The sequence below is a fragment of the Pseudophryne corroboree genome, chromosome 7, assembly GCF_028390025.1.
Source record: "Pseudophryne corroboree isolate aPseCor3 chromosome 7, aPseCor3.hap2, whole genome shotgun sequence".
NCBI classification, from domain to species: Eukaryota; Metazoa; Chordata; class Amphibia; order Anura; family Myobatrachidae; genus Pseudophryne; species Pseudophryne corroboree.
The window spans coordinates 512383670-512403608 of NC_086450.1; the positions used below are offsets into that span (position 1 = coordinate 512383670).

Genomic DNA, 19939 nt, shown 5'->3' on the forward strand with positions numbered 1-19939 from the left:
TGTGGTGCTCAGTATACTACAGTAAATCACTAATAGTCCAGGGCTCCATCTTGCTACTCAGTGTCAGTTCTATGATCCTCATCAGTGATCACTGCTCAGTATAACTGCTCATTGTCTTGTGCTGCATTGTGTGGTGCTGCTCAGTATACTACAGTACAATACTAATAGTCCAGGGCTCCATCTTGCTACTCAGTGTCAGTTCTAGTATCCTCATCAGTGATCACTGCTCAGTATAACTGCTCATTGTCTTGTGCTGCATTGTGTGGTGCTGCTCAGTATACTACAGTACAATACTAATAGTCCAGGGCTCCATCTTGCTACTCAGTGTCAGTTCTAGTATCCTCGTCAGTGCTCACTGCTCAGTATAACTGCTCATTGTCTTGTGCTGCATTGTGTGGTGCTGCTCAGTATACTACAGTACAATACTAATAGTCCAGGGCTCCATCTTGCTACTCAGTGTCAGTTCTAGTATCCTCATCAGTGCTCACTGCTCAGTATAACTGCTCATTGTCTTGTGCTGCATTGTGTGGTGCTGATCAGTATACTACAGTACATTACTAATATTCCAGGGCTGCATCTTGCTACTCAGTGTCAGTTCTAGTATCCTCATCAGTGCTCACTGCTCAGTATAACTGCTCATTGTCTTGTGCTGCATTGTGTGGTGCTGATCAGTATACTACAGTACATTACTAATAGTCCAGGGCTCCATCTTGCTACTCAGTGTCAGTTCTAGTATCCTCATCAGTGCTCACTGCTCAGTATAACTGCTCATTGTCTTGTGCTGCATTGTGTGGTGCTGATCAGTCTACTACAGTACATTACTAATAGTCCAGTGCTGCATCTTGCTGCTCAGTGTCAGTTCTAGTATCCTTATCAGTGCTCAGTATCACTGCTCATTGTCTTGTGCTGCATTGTGTGGTGCTCAGTATACTACAGTACATTACTAATAGTCCAGGGCTCCATCTTGCTGCTCAGTGTCAGTTCTCAGTATTATCCTCATCAGTGTTCAGTATAACTACTCATTGTCTTGTGCTGCATTGTGTGGTGCTCAGTATAATACAGTACATTACTAATAGTCCAGTGCTGCATCTTGCTACTCAGTGTCAGTTCTAGTATCCTCATCAGTGCTCAATGCTCAGTATAACTGCTCATTGTCTTGTGCTGCATTGTGTGGTGCTGCTCAGTATACTACAGTACAATACTAATAGTCCAGGGCTCCATCTTGCTACTCAGTGTCAGTTCTAGTATCCTCATCAGTGCTCAATGCTCAGTATAACTGCTCATTGTCTTGTGCTGCATTGTGTGGTGATCAGTACACTACAGTACAATACTAATAGTCCAGGGCTCCATCTTGCTACTCAGTGTCAGTTCTAGTATCCTCATCAGTGCTCACTGCTCAGTATAACTGCTCATTGTCTTGTGCTGCATTGTGTGGTGCTGCTCAGTATACTACAGTACAATACTAATAGTCCAGGGCTCCATCTTGCTACTCAGTGTCAGTTCTAGTATCCTCATCAGTGCTCACTGCTCAGTATAACTGCTCATTGTCTTGTGCTGCATTGTGTGGTGCTCAGTATACTACAGTACAATACTAATAGTCCAGGGCTCCATCTTGCTGCTCAGTGTCAGTTCTAGTATCCTCATCAGTGCTCACTGCTCAGTATAACTGCTCATTGTCTTGTGCTGCATTGTGTGGTGCTCAGTATACTACAGTACATTACTAATAGTCCAGTGCTGCATCTTGCTGCTCAGTGTCAGTTCTAGTATCCTTATCAGTGCTCAGTATCACTGCTCATTGTCTTGTGCTGCATTGTGTGGTGCTCAGTATACTACAGTACATTACTAATAGTCCAGGGCTCCATCTTGCTACTCAGTGTCAGTTCTAGTATCATCAGTGCTCACTGCTCAGTATAACTGCTCATTGTCTTGTGCTGCATTGTGTGGTACTGCTGAGTATACTACAGTACATTACTAATAGTCCAGGGCTCCATCTTGCTACTTAGTGTCAGTTCTAGTATCCTCATCACTGCTCAGTATAACTGCTCATTGTCTTGTGCTGCATTGTGTGGTGCTCAGTATAATACAGTACATTACTAATAGTCCAGGGCTCCATCTTGCTACTCAGTGTCAGTTCTAGTATCATCAGTGCTCACTGCTCAGTATAACTGCTCATTGTTTTGTGCTGCATTGTGTGGTGCTGCTCAGTATACTACAGTACATTACTAATAGTCCAGGGCTCCATCTTGCTACTCAGTGTCAGTTCTAGTGTCCTCATCAGTGCTCAGTATAACTGCTCATTGTCTTGTGCTGCATTGTGTGCTGCTCAGTATACTACAGTACATTACTAATAGTCCAGGTCTCCATCTTGCTACTCAGTGTCAGTTCTAGTATCCTCATCAGTGCTCACTGCTCAGTATAACTGCTCATTGTCTTGTGCTGCATTGTGTGGTGCTCAGTATACTACAGTACATTACTAATATTCCAGGGCTCCATCTTGCTACTCAGTGTCAGTTCTAGTATCCTCATCAGTGCTCAATGCTCAGTATAACTGCTCATTGTCTTGTGCTGCATTGTGTGGTGCTGCTCAGTATACTACAGTACAATACTAATAGTCCAGGGCTCCATCTTGCTACTCAGTGTCAGTTCTAGTATCCTCATCAGTGCTCACTGCTCAGTATAACTGCTCATTGTCTTGTGCTGCATTGTGTGGTGCTCAGTATACTACAGTAAATCACTAATAGTCCAGGGCTCCATCTTGCTACTCAGTGTCAGTTCTATGATCCTCATCAGTGCTCACTGCTCAGTATAACTGCTCATTGTCTTGTGCTGCATTGTGTGGTGCTCAGTATACTACAGTACATTACTAATAGTCCAGGGCTCCATCTTGCTGCTCAGTGTCAATTCTAGTATCCTCATCAGTGCTCACTGCTCAGTATAACTGCTCATTGTCTTGTGCTGCATTGTGTGGTGCTGCTCAGTATACTACAGTACATTACTAATAGTCCAGGGCTCCATCTTGCTACTCAGTGTCAGTTCTAGTATCCTCATCAGTGCTCACTGCTCAGTATAACTGCTCATTGTCTTGTGCTGCATTGTGTGGTGCTCAGTATACTACAGTACAATACTAATAGTCCAGGGCTCCATCTTGCTACTCAGTGTCAGTTCTAGTATCCTCATCAGTGCTCACTGCTCAGTATCACTGCTCATTGTCTTGTGCTGCATTGTGTGGTGCTCAGTATACTACAGTACATTACTAATAGTCCAGGGCTCCATCTTGCTACTCAGTGTCAGTTCTAGTATCCTCATCAGTGCTCACTGCTCAGTATCACTGCTCATTGTCTTGTGCTGCATTGTGTGGTGCTCAGTATACTACAGTACATTACTAATAGTCCAGGGCTCCATCTTGCTACTCAGTGTCAGTTCTAGTATCCTCATCAGTGCTCACTGCTCAGTATCACTGCTCATTGTCTTGTGCTGCATTGTGTGGTGCTGATCAGTATACTACAGTACATTACTAATAGTCCAGGGCTCCATCTTGCTGCTCAGTGTCAGTTCTAGTATCCTCATCAGTGCTCACTGCTCAGTATCACTGCTCATTGTCTTGTGCTGCATTGTGTGGTGCTCAGTATACTACAGTAAATCACTAATAGTCCAGGGCTCCATCTTGCTACTCAGTGTCAGTTCTATGATCCTCATCAGTGATCACTGCTCAGTATAACTGCTCATTGTCTTGTGCTGCATTGTGTGGTGCTGCTCAGTATACTACAGTACATTACTAATAGTCCAGGGCTCCATCTTGCTGCTCAGTGTCAGTTCTAGTATCCTCATCAGTGCTCAATGCTCAGTATAACTGCTCATTGTCTTGTGCTGCATTGTGTGGTGCTGATCAGTATACTACAGTACATTACTAATAGTCCAGGGCTCCATCTTGCTACTCAGTGTCAGTTCTAGTGTCCTCATCAGTGCTCAGTATAACTGCTCATTGTCTTGTGCTGCATTGTGTGGTGCTGCTCAGTATACTACAGTACATTACTAATAGTCCAGGGCTCCATCTTGCTACTCAGTGTCAGTTCTAGTATCCTCATCAGTGCTCAGTATAACTGCTCATTGTCTTGTGCTGCATTGTGTGGTGATCAGTATACTACAGTACATTACTAATAGTCCAGGGCTCCATCTTGCTACTCAGTGTCAGTTCTATGATCCTCATCAGTGCTCACTGCTCAGTATAACTGCTCATTGTCTTGTGCTGCATTGTGTGGTGCTGCTCAGTATACTACAGTACATTACTAATAGTCCAGGGCTCCATCTTGCTGCTCAGTGTCAGTTCTAGTATCCTCATCAGTGCTCACTGCTCAGTATAACTGCTCATTGTCTTGTGCTGCATTGTGTGGTGCTCAGTATACTACAGTACATTACTAATAGTCCTGGGCTCCATCTTGCTACTCAGTGTCAGTTCTAGTATCCTCATCAGTGCTCAGTATAACTGCTCATTGTCTTGTGCTGCATTGTGTGGTGCTCAGTATACTACAGTACATTACTAATAGTCCAGGGCTCCATCTTGCTACTCAGTGTCAGTTCTAGTATCCTCACTAGTGCTCACTGCTCAGTATAACTGCTCATTGTCTTGTGCTGCATTGTGTGGTGCTCAGTATACTACAGTACATTACTAATAGTCCAGGGCTCCATCTTGCTACTCAGTGTCAGTTCTAGTATCCTCATCAGTGCTCAATGCTCAGTATAACTGCTCATTGTCTTGTGCTGCATTGTGTGGTGCTCAGTATACTACAGTACATTACTAATAGTCCAGGGCTCCATCTTGCTACTCAGTGTCAGTTCTAGTATCCTCTTCAGTGCTCACTGCTCAGTATCACTGCTCATTGTCTTGTGCTGCATTGTGTGGTGCTGCTCAGTATACTACAGTACAATACTAATAGTGCAGGGCTCCATCTTGCTACTCAGTGTCAGTTCTAGTATCCTCGTCAGTGCTCACTGCTCAGTATAACTGCTCATTGTCTTGTGCTGCATTGTGTGGTGCTGCTCAGTACAGTACAGTACATTACTAATAGTCCAGGGCTCCATCTTGCTACTCAGTGTCAGTTCTAGTATCCAGAGCCGGCCTTAGCTATAGGCAGGCTAGGCATTTGCCTAGGGCATCCAAGCATGTCTGGGGGCATCCAAGCATGTCCCTGCAGTATCTCATGCTGGGAAGGACAGTCTGCAAACTAACTGTTACTTTCCAAATGTATTCAATCAGTACTTGTATACACTGCTGTTCACATTTGTCAAATAAAATGCACACTCTCCCTTAAAGTTCTTTAAACTCCCTCCGACATGCTTGAATGCCCCTGACTTGTGAGACCTCAGACAGACAGCAGAAGCCTGGTAACTGCAATTCCTGGACTTGTGACATTTTCACTGACTATATAACGTTATTACTGGATAGATCCTTATGATACCACATGTGTATTTGGAAGACTGCTTCACATAAATCTGACATCACCTAAACTGCTTGTGCACATGGGGGAGGGGGACCCTGCTATCCTGTGTGTGTCCCTTATCCATGTGCAAACCCCAGGTGTCTGCAGGGACATACCATGGGCACAGGGCCGTCTTAACAGCAGTGTGGGCCCCTAGGCACAGCAATACACTGGGGCCCCTACCCATCCTCCATGGGTGGGGGGTGCTATCAGCGGCAGCTTTGATGTCCCGCGGGCAGTAGGGGGTGTTCTATCTTCCGCTCAGCATGTAGGACCTGGAGCAGTAATTTCTGCTTATTACTCCTTTACTGCACAGATGGGGTGGGAGGGAGAACACTAAACTGTAGAAGGTGGCATTGGGATGAATGAAGGGGCCTCGGTACATGACTTCCAGGGTGGTAGGGGGTGTTTAATACGTAGGGGAGGGTCGATAGTGGAGTGGGCTTAATATTGATCATTTTCTGGTGAGACAGCAGCTTGCTTGACTGCAGATTTCTCAAGTTCCTGGAAAAAGATTTCTTAGCTTTGAATGGGATAAAAAATTAGAGTGTCTCACCTGTCAGGAGGTACTGGGGACTTGGGGATCAGAGTTCAGGAGCCAGAGCAATTCACCAAGAAATATATAAAACTGCATATTAGGCGTGTGGAGCTGGAGCAGGGGCCAGCTGCTGGAAGGCTGATATCTCTGGTTCTTGGCATAGTATAGACAAGCTGCCAGTGTCCATCGAAAGTGGAGAGTCCCAGCTTTTGAATTGTACTCTCATAAAAACTCTAAGTCATATAGAGCCTGAGATATCTGGCTGGGAAAAGCAATTAACAGGCTTGGATGGGGACCACTGCTTTGAAGTCGGATATCTCTGGTTCCCTAGGGCCGATTTTCAAAAATCTGGTACCCCTGGAAAGAGGGGACCCTCAGCTATCAGCCTAGGGCTCTTATACTCCTGGGGCCCTTGGGCAAGAGCCCATTGAGCCCATACGAAAAGACGGCCCTGCATGGGCAGTGTTCTCCTCACACTTTATTTCCTAGTCAGTCCATGCCGTAAAATTCCCCTGCCAGGATGGCATACCCTGTGAGGTCACATCAGTATGGGTGCCCCTTTAACGGGTGCGAGTGCAAGCACGCACTCACACTGCCACCCAATCTCACAAAACGCAGTCGTGGATCCAGGGAGCTGCATGGGCGCACACACTGACTGCAAGCACACCAGCAAGCAAAAGTACTAGCATTACTAATGTGGGGCATATGTGTCAGGTGCATCACTGTGTGGTATTATGGGCATTACTAATGTGGGGTTATATGTGTCAGGTGCATCACTGTGTGGAATTATGTGTATTATGGGCATTACTAATGTGGGGTTATATGTGTCAGGTGCATCACTGTGTGGAATTATGTGTATTATGCGCATCACTGTGTGCCATTATGCAGGGTTGAACTGGCCAACAGGGTACCCCCCCCCCACCCCCACCCTCAGTGGTCCCCACTGCCTAAGTGTTTCTGGGTCAGATGCAGAACTAGCGGCAGTGCTAGGGGGCACCAGACAAAATTTTGCCTAGGGCATCAAATTGGCTAGGGCCGGCTCTGCTAGTATCCTCATCAGTGCTCACTGCTCAGTATAACTGCTCATTGTCTTGTGCCAGGGCCGGTGCAAGGTTTCTCGGCATCCTAGGCAAAACTTCTGCCTACTGCCCCTTCCCCCTACCCACCCTTCAGATGAAAGGCATGCTGCGGCTCTCCCCCACCCCCAGTTTGTTGCATGGCTGCTCTCTTCTCCCCATCTCCCCAGTCTGTGTGGGTGCCTGCTACTCTCACCCCCCCCCCCCCACTCTGTTAAAAGTCTGCTGTCCTATCCCCCCCACCATCTGTATGCATGCTGCTGCTCATCCCCCCCAAACTGTGTGCATGCCTGCTGCTCATCTCCTTCCCTCCCCCCCACCTCAGTGGACTCAAATGCAGAGAGTACACTGTGCAGCCACTACCTGCAGGCTGTGATGCAGAGTTGGGACTGAGTAGTCTGTGAAAAAGCCTGGAATGAAGAGCAGTGCTGCATGTCACCCCCAGCCAGGACTCCAGGAGCTGTCAAAGTTACTGCCTGTGCCGGGTGGAGGTGGAGCTGGAGGCTGCAATACAGGAGCTTAGCAGTCACGGCTACTGTAAGATACGAGTCCTGGGAGGATTGCAGCGGCTGTGTAAGATAGGACCACGCTACCTTTTTCAGGCAGCTGTAGCAGGTCGCCCCCTCAGGTCCCGGCGCCCCTAGGCAGCTGCCTAAAGCTGCCTAGTGGAAGCTCCGGCCCTGTCTTGTGCTGCATTGTGTGGTGATCAGTATACTACAGTACAGTACTAATAGTCCAGGGCTCCATCTTGCTGCTCAGTGTCAATTCTAGTATCCTCATCAGTGCTCACTGCTCAGTATCACTGCTCATTGTCTTATGCTGCATTGTGTGGTGCTCAGTATACTACAGTACATAACTAATAGTCCAGGGCTCCATCTTGCTACTCAGTGTCATTTGTAGTATCCTAATCAGTGCTCACTGCTCAGTATCACTGCTCATTGTCTTGTGCTGCATTGTGTGGTGCTCAGTATACTACAGTACATTAATAATAGTCCAGGGCTCCATCTTGCTACTCAGTGTCAGTTCTAGTATCCTCATCAGTGCTCACTGCTCAGTATAACTGCTCATTGTCTTGTGCTGCATTGTGTGGTGCTGCTCAGTATACTACAGTACAATACTAATAGTCCAGGGCTCCATCTTGCTACTCAGTGTCATTTGTAGTATCCTCATCAGTGCTCACTGCTCAGTATAACTGCTCATTGTCTTGTGCTGCATTGTGTGGTGCTCAGTATACTACAGTACATTACTAATAGTCCAGGGCTCCATCTTGCTACTCAGTGTCATTTGTAGTATCCTAATCAGTGCTCACTGCTCAGTATCACTGCTCATTGTCTTGTGCTGCATTGTGTGGTGCTCAGTATACTACAGTACATTACTAATAGTCCAGGGCTCCATCTTGCTACTCAGTGTCAGTTCTAGTATCCTCATCAGTGCTCACTGCTCAGTATAACTGCTCATTGTCTTGTGCTGCATTGTGTGGTACTGCTCAGTATACTACAGTACATTACTAATAGTCCAGGGCTCCATCTTGTTACTTAGTGTCAGTTCTAGTATCCTCATCAGTGCTCACTGCTCAGTATAACTGCTCATTGTCTTGTGCTGCATTGTGTGGTGATCAGTATACTACAGTACATTACTAATAGTCCAGGTCTCCATCTTGCTACTCAGTGTCAGTTCTAGTATCCTCATCAGTGCTCACTGCTCAGTATAACTGCTCATTGTCTTGTGCTGCATTGTGTGGTGCTGCTCAGTATACTACAGTACATTACTAATAGTCCAGGGCTCCATCTTGCTACTCAGTGTCAGTTCTAGTATCCTCATCAGTGCTCAATGCTCAGTATAACTGCTCATTGTCTTGTGCTGCATTGTGTGGTGCTCAGTATACTACAGTACATTACTAATATTCCAGGGCTCCATCTTGCTACTCAGTGTCAGTTCTAGTATCCTCATCAGTGCTCAATGCTCAGTATAACTGCTCATTGTCTTGTGCTGCATTGTGTGGTGCTCAGTATACTACAGTACATTACTAATATTCCAGGGCTCCATCTTGCTACTCAGTGTCAGTTCTAGTATCCTCATCACTGCTCACTGCTCAGAATAACTGCTCATTGTCTTGTGCTGCATTGTGGTGACCAGTATACTACATTACTAATACTAGTACAGTGTCTTGTGCTGCATCTTGCTGCTGTAGAGTGCTGTGGTAGTGTCCTGTCACTGTGCATAGGTCATCATCATTCCAGTCACAGTGGTATCTGGTATCTATCTAGTGGTATCTAATTCCAGACATTCCTGCCGTCTAATTCCAGATATATTACTGGCATATAATTCCACACATTAAAAAATGGAGAACAAAAATTTGGAGGGTAAAATAGGGAAAGATCAAGATCCACTTCCACCTCGTGCTGAAGCTGCTGCCACTAGTCATGGCCGAGGCGATGAAATGCCATCAATGTCGTCTGCCAAGGCCGATGCCCAATGTCATAGTAGAGAGCATGCAAAATCCAAAAAACAAAAGTTCAGTAAAATGACCCAAAAATCTAAATGAAAAGCGTCTGATGAGAAGCGTAAACTTGCCAATATGCCATTTACGACACGGAGTGGCAAGAAACGGCTGAGGCCCTGGCCTATGTTCATGGCTAGTGGTTCAGCTTCACATGAGGATGGAAGCACTCATCCTCTCGCTAGAAAAATGAAAAGACTTAAGCTGGCAAAAGCACAGCAAAGAACTGTGCGTTCTTCTAAATCACAAATCCCCAAGGAGAGTCCAATTGTGTCGGCTGCCATGCCTGACCATCCCAACACTGGACGGGAAGAGGTGGCACGTTTCACCATTTGCAAGCCCCCTGCAAGTGCTGGAAGGAGCACCCGCAGTCCAGTTCCTGACTGTCAAATTGAAGATGTCAGTGTTGAAGTACACCAGGATGAGGATATGGGTGTTGCTGGCGCTGGGGAGGAAATTGACAAGGAGGATTCTGATGGTGAGGTGGTTTGTTTAAGTCAGGCACCCGGGGAGACCCCTGTTGTCCGTGGGATGAATATGGCCATTGACATGCCTGGTCAAAATACAAAAAAAATCACCTCTTCGGTGTGGAATTATTTCAACAGAAATGCGGACAACAGGTGTCAAGCCGTGTGTTCCCTTTGTCAAGCTGTAATAAGTAGGGGTAAGGACGTTAACCACCTAGGAACATCCTCCCTTATACGTCACCTGCAGCGCATTCATCATAAGTCAGTGACAAGTTCAAAAACTTTGGGTGACAGCGGAAGCAGTCCACTGACCACTAAATCCCTTCCTCTTGTATCCTTGAGTGTAACGCCTACTGCTGCTGGCGCTGCTGTTGTTGCTGCTGGGAGTCGATGGTCATCCCAGAGGGGAAGTCGGAAGACCACTTGTACTACTTCCAGTAAGCAATTGACTGTCCAACAGTCCTTTGTGAGGAAGATGAAATATCACAGCAGTCATCCTGCTGCAAAGCAGATAACTCAGGGTTTGACAAATATGTTGGTGTTAGACGTGCGTCCGGTATCCACCGTTAGTTCACAGGGACTTAGAGAATTGCTTGAGGTAGTGTGTCCCCAGTACCAAATCCCATCTAGGTTCCACTTCTCTAGGCAGGCGATACAGAGAATGTACACAGACGTCAGAAAAAGAGCCACCAGTGTCCTAAAAAATGCAGTTGTACCCAATGTCCACTTAACCACGGACATGTGGAGAAGGGCAGACTAAGGACTATATGCCTGTGACAGCCCACTGGGTAGATGTATTGCCTCCCGCAGCAACAACAGCGGCGGCACCAGTAGCAGCATCTCGCAAACGCCAACTCGTTCCTAGGCAGGCTACGCTTTGTATCACCGCTTTCCATAAGAGGCACACAGCTGACAACCTCTTACGGAAACTGAGGAAGATCATCGCAGAATGGCTTACCCCAATTGGTCTCTCCTGGGGATTTGTGATATCTGACAACGCCAACAATATTGTGCGTGCATTACATCTGGGCAAATTCCAGCACGTCCCATGTTTTGCACATACAATTAATTTAGTGGTGCATAATTTTTTTTAAAACGACAGGGGCGTGCAGGAGATGCTGTCAGTGGCCCGAAGAATTGCGGGCACTTTCGGCATTCAGCCACCGCGTGCCGAAGACTGGAGCGCCAGCAAACACTCCTGAACCTGCCCTGCCATCAGCTGAAGCAAGAGGTGGTAACGAGGTGGAATTCAACCCTCTATATGCTTCAGTGGATGGAGGAGAGGCAAAAGGCCATTCAAGCCTATACATCTGCCTACGATATAGGCAAAGGAGGGGTAATGCACCTGACTCAAGCGCAGTGGAGAATGATTTCAACGTTGTGCAAGGTTCTCCAACCCTTCGAACTTGCCACACGTGAAGTCAGTTCAGACACTTCCAGCCTAAGTCAGGTCATTCCACTCATCAGGCTCTTGCAGAAGAAGCTGGAGACATTGAAGGAGGAGATAAAACGGAGCGATTCCGCTAGGCATGTGGGACTTGTGGATGGAGCCCTTCATTCGCTTACCAGGATTCACAGGTGGTCAATCTGTTGAAACCAGAGAACTACATTTTGGCCGGTTTCGGTATGAAAGATAGATAGTGTCTAGTTAGACAGTCAATAGATAGACACCATATGTTAGATGGACATTAGGTCGACAGAGTCAAAAGGTCGACATGGTCAAAAGGTCGACATAGAAAAGGTCGACAGGTCAAAAGGTCGAAAGGTCGACAGGGTCAAAAGGTCGACGTGGGAAAGGTCGACAAGTCAGAAGGTCGACAGGGTCAAAAGGTCGACATGGAAAAGGTCGACATGAAAAAGGTAGACACCATGTTTTTTGCATTTTTGTGGTTTGTGTGGATAGTTTTGTCATCTGGGACCCCCAATTGTAGAAAGGCATACCCTCGCGGGGCTCGCTTCGCTCGCCACGCTTCAGGCACGGTGGCTCGCTGCGCTCGCCACAAGGTTTATAACCAACTCTATGCCGACATGGATAGAGAAAGTATGAAATAATCAAAAAACATGTTACATTTAAAAAAAAACATTTGTCTATCTTTTTTATGTCGACCATTTCCATGTCGACCTTTTGACCATGTCGATCTTTTGACCTGTCGACCTTTTGACCCTGTCGACCTTTTGACCTGTCGACCTTTTCCATGTCGACCTTTTGACCCTGTCGACCTTTTGACCCTGTCGACCTAATGTCCATCTGACATATGGTGTCTATCTATTGACTGTCTAACTAGACACTGTCTATCTATCAAACGGATAGGATTTTGGCCACCATGCTCGATCCTAGGTTTAAAGCCTATGTTGTATCTCTCTTTCCAGCAGACACAAGTCTGCAGATGTTTAAAGACCTGCTGGTGAGACAATTGTCAAGTCAAGCGGAACGTAACCCGCCAACAGCTCCTCCTTCATTTTCTATCGCCACTGGAGCTGCCAGGAAAAGGATCAGATTTCCAAAACCACCCACTGGCGGTGATGCAGGGCAGTCAGGAGCAAGTGCTGACATCTGGTCCGGACTGAAGGACCTGCCAATGATTACTGACATGTCGTCTACTGTCACTGCATATGATTCTCTCACCATTGAAAGAATGGTGGAGGATTATATGAGTGACCGCATCCAAGTAGGCACGTCACACAGTCCGTACTTATACTGGCAGGAAAAAGAGGCAATTTGGAGGCCCTTGCACAACAAACTGGCTTTATTCTACCTAAGTTGCCCTCCCTCCAGTGTGTACTCCGAAAGAGTGTTTAGTGCAGTCGCTCACCTTGTCAGCAATTGGCGTACGAGGTTACTTCCAGAAAATGTGGAGAAGATGATGTTCATTAAAATGAATTATAATCAATTCCTCCGTGGAGACATTGACCAGCAGCAATTGCCTCCAGAAAGTACATGGGGACCTGAGATGGTGGATTCCAGTGGGGACGAATTAATAATCTGTGAGGAGGGGGATGTACACAGTGAAAGGGGTGAGGAATCGGAGGATGATGATGAGGTGGACATCTTGCCTCTGTAGAGCCAGTTTGTGCAAGGAGAGATTAATTGCTTCTTTTTTGGTGGGGGCCCAAACCAACCAGTCATTTCAGTCACAGTCGTGTGGCAGACCCTGTCAGAGAAATGATGGGTTCATTAAAGTGTGCATGTCCTGTTTATACAACATAAGGGTGGGTGGGAGGGCCCAAGGACAATTCCATCTTGCACCTCTTTTTTCTTTCATTTTTCTTTGCATCATGTGCTGTTTGGGGACTATTTTGGGTCGCTTAGCTTAGTCATCCAGCGACCTCGGTGCACCTCTTTTTTTCTTTGCATCATGTGCTGTTTGGGGACTATTTTTTGAAGGGCCATCCTGTCTGACACTGCAGTGCCACTCCTAGAAGGGCCAGGTGTTTGTGTCGGCCACTTGGGTCGCTTAGCTTAGTCATCCAGCGACCTCGTTGCAAATTTTAGGACTAAAAATAATAGTGTGAGGTGTGAGGTGTTCAGAATAGACTGGAAATGAGTGGAAATTATGGTTATTGAGGTTAATAATACTATGGGATCAAAATTAGCCCCAAATTCTATGATTTAAGCTGTTTTTGAGGGGTTTTTTTTAAAAAAAACACCCGAATCCAAAACGCATCCGAATCAGACAAAATTTCAGGGAGGTTTTGCCAAAACGCGTCCGAATCCAAAACACGGCCGCGGAACCGAATCCAAAACCAAAACACAAAACCCGATAAATGTCCGGTGTATATCTCTAATTATGAACAACCCACCTCCACCAGGTAACATTGGAAGTGAGGAAGACCCACAAACACACACTCCATTCTACTCAGTGTGTCTTACTATAAATTTGAGATGCACTGTACCTGCTCTGGGATAAAGCCATGCACAGAGAATGGGGCTCTACTTTGTAAAATCCAGAATTTTTACAGATATCTTGCAAAGATTTTCATACTCAGCTATTACACTGAGTTACTTTACTGTACACAATGCCCAGTAGTTGCTCTTGCCACGGGCAAGCAGTACTTTTGCCCGGGCGCCGCTGTCCCAGGGGCGCTGCCGCCGTGGCAAGAGCCGCTACTAACTAGGATGGCGGCGGTGGGTTTTAAAAGGTCCTCTCCGCGAAGGGAATCTAGACGTGCAATGAGGTAGCATCTAGTTTCCCTTCGCGGAGAGGACCTTTCTGTGCAGCGCTATGGGAGAGACGTCATGACGTCTCTCCCATAGATCAGAGGAGCGGTGCCGGCGGCGGAGACAGTGCAGTGGTCGGGAACAGGGCTGGTAAGTATTTTTTATACAACTATTGGGGCCACAACTAATGGGGACACAGCTGCAGGGGGTACAACTAATGGGGACACAGCTGCAGGGGGTACAACTAATGGGGACACAGCTGCAGGGGCACACTAAGGGGGGCACAACTACTGGGGCCACAACTAATGGGGGCACAACTAATGGGGGCACAGCTGCAGGGGGCACAACTAATGGGGGCACAACTAATGGGGGCACAGCTGCAGGGGGCACAACTATTGGGGCCACAACTAATGGGGACACAGCTGCAGGGGGTACAACTAATGGGGACACAGCTGCAGGGGGCACACTAAGGGGGGCACAACTACTGGGGCCACAACTAATGGGGGCACAACTAATGGGGGCACAGCTGCAGGGGGCACAACTAATGGGGGCACAGCTGCAGGGGCACACTAAGGGGGGCACAACTACTGGGGCCACAACTAATGGGGGCACAACTAATGGGGGCACAGCTGCAGGGGGCACAACTAATGGGGGCACAGCTGCAGGCGCACAGCTGCAGGGGGCACACTAAGGGGGGCACAACTACTGGGTCCACAGCTGCAGGGGGCACACTAAGGGGGGCACAACTACTGTGGCCACAACTAATGGGGGTACAACTAATGGGGGCACAGCTGCAGGCGCACAGCTGCAGGGGGCACACTAAGGGGGGCACAACTACTGGGTCCACAGCTGTAGGGGGCACACTAAGGGGGGCACAACTACTGGGGCCACAACTAATGGGGGCACAGCTGCAGGGGGCACAACTACTGGGGGCACAGCTGCAGGGGGCACAACTACTGGGGCCACAACTAATGGGGGCACAGCTGCAGGGGGCACAACTACTGGGGGCACAGCTGCAGGGGGCACAACTACTGGGGCCACAACTAATGGGGGCACAGCTGCAGGGGGCACAACTACTGGGGGCACAGCTGCAGGGGGCACAACTACTGGGGCCACAACTAATGGGGGCACAGCTGCAGGGGGCACAACTACTGGGGCCACAACTAATGGGGGCACAGCTGCAGGGGGCACAACTACTGGGGCCACAACTAATGGGGCACAGCTGCAGGGGGCACAACGGGGGGGGGGGGGGGGGGCGCCAAAGGAAACTTTAGCCCTTGGCGCCACAAGGTCTGGAACCGGCCCTGACAATTCCTGATACTTTATTTATAAATGAATTAGTCCCCATAAATATACTACAATATAAAGCTGAAACGATTATTGCATTAGCCGATCAATCATTGTAATTATGGGGGATCAGACCACAAACGCTGCTACAGCAATTTAGCTTTACGAATGGTGTGTTGGGAATTTGTTACTGTCCACTGATCTTTGACGTCTCCTCAATGTCTCCCCAGTTCGCCCTCATGCAGTACTCCAGCGAATTTAGAACGCACTTCGATTTTAAGCGTTTTTCTGCTGAGAGAGACCCCACACGTCTGACAAGAAATATTATACAGATGTTTCAAGCAACCAGAACTGCAACTGCAATCCACATGGTGATGTAAGTATGGACAGATGCCTTCTGGAGCTACGCTGGACAATGGGATAACAGGCCCTGGGTGCTGTAGTGGAATTATCCACAAGGCCATAGGGGGCGCTGCAGAAGATTGCAATGTACAAGGGGCATGATCCCAGGGAAAGCCCATGCTATGATGTTTTGTTGAAAGAAAATGGATTTGGACACAAATCCTCTTTAATACCACAGTCATGCACTTAACGTGAGAGCTCGCTGTTATTCAGTTACAATTCCCTTTATTAAGTAACACATTTCAATATACTGCCATACCCAGGATTCACACCTATGACCTGTTGCATTCCAGTCAAACACCCTACTCACTGAGATATGTGATGCTGCATAAAAACTATGAACACAATATGAAGCCACTGGTACCTTGTAAAAATATAACCAGCATTATAATTGAGCAGATCTATGTAGTGTGCAGCCACACATCCAATCCCCTGCAGCCACACACTACATAGATCTGCTCAGCCGCACTGCACAATACAAGCTAAGCTTCAAATAGTTAGACTTCTCTAGCTTAGAATTATCTACCTTTCTGTGTAAGGGCAGATAGCTCAATGAATAGATTGTCTGACTGCAATACCACAGGCAAAGGGTTTGAATCCCGGGTATGTCAGCATCTTGAAATGTAATAAAGGACAGTGTGACTGACTAACAAAGAAACCTCAAGTTGAGTTCATGCTTATTGTATAGGTATTAGCGACAGAAGGGGTCAGGGTTGGAGACAGCGGCGGTCAGGAGTTGCTGGGCTTCAAAAAGGGGGAAAGCTGCAAGTGAAAGTAATAAAACAGATAACTGACAAGTGCTGCCAACAGCGCCCCCTACCCTGCAGCACTATGTGCGGAGCACACTCCACCTCACATAGGACCTGGTGCACCAAGAAGTGCTGTTTGGGAGGACTGAAGCCCCGGTGCATTGGGAACACATCTGAATGTTCTTCCCGTCCTCAGACCTTCCACCTACACAACCACCTCGGAGCTGCCCTTTTGTATAAACGTTCTTCATGACGATATATGTGACATTCGTTCCCCAGAGAGACGCTCTTTGTGTCCCAAGCCGGATCACGTGACCGCGCCCAGAAACTGCTCATTGTCATAACTGATGGGGAGACAGCCGGAGACAACATGAGGCTTACAGATTCAGTTGCTGAGGCAGAGAGACGCGGGGTCCTGCGCTTTGCCATTGGGGTAATTATGAAGACACAAGACCACGTAATAAATGACATCACAGGATCCAGGGTTTAATCTTTGTTCTTTGATTGGATAACAGGTGGGAAACGCCTTCATAAAACGGGCAGCTCTCCAAGAGCTGAAAACCATTGCGTCATCCGATGACCGAGTCCTACGAGTCGATGACTTCTCAGCTCTCAGTAATATCCAGAACACACTGCAAGACAAGATCTTTGCTATTGAAGGTAATGATTACGTTCTGCCATTCTCCACGTACAGATGTTCCCTGCAATATGGCATGGTGCACCTTACATGCTCATCCACGGGAATCTAGACCTTCATCTGGCATCTGTGTGGCACCATAGCTGCATCCAAAGTGGTGTATAGTGTACCGGGAACTCCGGGGGAGCACTTATGTCACAAAGCCATTGGTATGAGGTCACAGATTAAGCACAACGCTGCGTGGCGTGATGCACGGCGCAGCTCACTCGTCTGGCTCCTCAGTCTTTCGCCTTGGTGCCCAAGATAGCGTCCATATCTCATACAGCCTCTGCCCGCAATGCCAGAGCCAATATCCACTGTACCCACGTATTGTGTCACTCACTGCACTCTCTCTCTCTCTCTCTCTCTCTCTCTCTCTCTCTCTCTCTCTCAGGGACACAGTCTAAGTCTGAAAGCTCATTTGAGTTTGAGATGTCTCAGGAGGGATTCAGCGGAACCTTGGCACCGGTACGTGTCTGCCCTGATCTGTGACTTACAGCTATCAGCGCACATTTCTGCCTCAGTACCGCTGCGTGTCGGACACCAGATGTGACGCTGTCTGCAGGATGTCAGCGCAGTAACTCCGTCCAATCAGGGCTCAGCGTGATCCGTTCCTTCATTACACATCAGTTTATTTACACTTTCTTATATAGCGCTGAAAATTCCATTGCACTTTACAATTAGAAATAACAGTGATAACACTAAACTGGGTAATAGCAAACTGTCATAGAGGTAGGAGGGCCCTGCTCGCAGCTTACACTGTATAGAGGTAGGAGGGCCCTGCTCGCAGCTTACACTGTATAGAGGTAGGAGGGCCCTGCTCACAGCTTACACTGTATACAGGTAGGAGGGCCCTGCTCACAGCTTACACTGTATAGAGGTAGGAGGGTCCTGCTCGCAGCTTACACTGTCATAGAGGTAGGAGGGCCCTGCTCGCAGCTTACACTGTATACAGGTAGGAGGGCCCTGCTCGCAGCTTACACTGTATAGAGGTAGGAGGGCCCTGCTCACAGCTTACACTGTATACAGGTAGGAGGGCCCTGCTCACAGCTTACACTGTATACAGGTAGGAGGGCCCTGCTCACAGCTTACACTGTATAGAGGTAGGAGGGCCCTGCTCGCAGCTTACACTGTATAGAGGCAGGAGGGCCCTGCTCGCAGCTTACACTGTATAGAGGCAGGAAGGCCCTGCTCGCAGCTTACACTGTATAGAGGTAGGAGGGCCCTGCTCGCAGCTTACACTGTATAGATGTAGGAGAGCCCTGCTCGCAGCTTACACTGTATACAGGTAGGAGGGCCCTGCTCACAGCTTACACTGTATAGAGGTAGGAGGGTCCTGCTCGCAGCTTACACTGTATAGAGGTAGGAGGGCCCTGCTCGCAGCTTACACTGTATAGAGGTAGGAGGGTCCTGCTCGCAGCTTACACTGTATAGAGGTAGGAGGGTCCTGCTCGCAGCTTACACTGTATAGATGTAGGAGAGCCCTGCTCGCAGCTTACACTGTATAGAGGTAGGAGGGCCCTGCTCGCAGCTTACACTGTATAGAGGCAGGAAGGCCCTGCTCGCAGCTTACACTGTATAGAGGTAGGAGGGCCCTGCTCGCAGCTTACACTGTATAGAGGTAGGAGGGTCCTGCTCGCAGCTTACACTGTATAGAGGTAGGAGAGCCCTGCTCGCAGCTTACACTGTATACAGGTAGGAGGGCCCTGCTCACAGCTTACACTGTATAGAGGTAGGAGGGTCCTGCTCGCAGCTTACACTGTATAGAGGTAGGAGGGCCCTGCTCACAGCTTACACTGTATAGAGGTAGGAGGGCCCTGCTCGCAGCTTACACTGTATAGAGGTAGGAGGGCCCTGCTCGCAGCTTACACTGTATAGAGGCAGGAAGGCCCTGCTCGCAGCTTACACTGTATAGAGGTAGGAGGGCCCTGCTCACAGCTTACACTGTATACAGGTAGGAGGGCCCTGCTCACAGCTTACACTGTATACAGGTAGGAGGGCCCTGCTCACAGCTTACACTGTATAGAGGTAGGAGGGCCCTGCTCGCAGCTTACACTGTATAGAGGCAGGAGGGCCCTGCTCGCAGCTTACACTGTATAGAGGCAGGAAGGCCCTGCTCGCAGCTTACACTGTATAGAGGTAGGAGGGCCCTGCTCGCAGCTTACACTGTATAGAGACATAGAGGTAGGAGGGCCCTGCTCGCAGCTAACACTGTATAGAGACATAGAGGTAGGAGGGCCCTGCTCGCAGCTAACACTGTATAGAGACATAGAGGTAGGAGGGCCCTGCTCACAGCTTACACTGTATAGAGACATAGAGGTAGGAGGGCCCTGCTCACAGCTTACACTGTATAGAGACATAGAGGTAGGAGGGCCCTGCTCGCAGCTAACACTGTATAGAGACATAGAGGTAGGAAGGCCCTGCTCACAGCTTACACTCTATAGAGACATAGAGGTAGGAGGGCCCTGCTCGCAGCTTACACTGTATAGAGACATAGAGGTAGGAGGGCCCTGCTCGCAGCTTACACTGTATAGAGACATAGAGGTAGGAGGGCCCTGCTCGCAGCTTACACTGTATAGAGGCAGGAAGGCCCTGCTCGCAGCTTACA

The 19939-nt window shown here is 48.2% G+C and overlaps 1 protein-coding gene across 1 annotated transcript in view; it reads left to right on the plus strand.

Annotated features, from left to right (window-relative positions):
* LOC134945905 (integrin alpha-M-like) overlaps positions 1-19939 on the plus strand; it is a 234564-nt gene that overhangs the window by 60535 nt on the left and 154090 nt on the right. Inside the window, exons 7-10 of the mRNA XM_063935462.1 lie at positions 15735-15880; positions 16935-17088; positions 17171-17315; positions 17726-17799. Of these exons, the coding sequence (XP_063791532.1) occupies positions 15735-15880; positions 16935-17088; positions 17171-17315; positions 17726-17799 (519 nt within the window). The remainder of the gene's footprint in view (positions 1-15734; positions 15881-16934; positions 17089-17170; positions 17316-17725; positions 17800-19939) is intronic.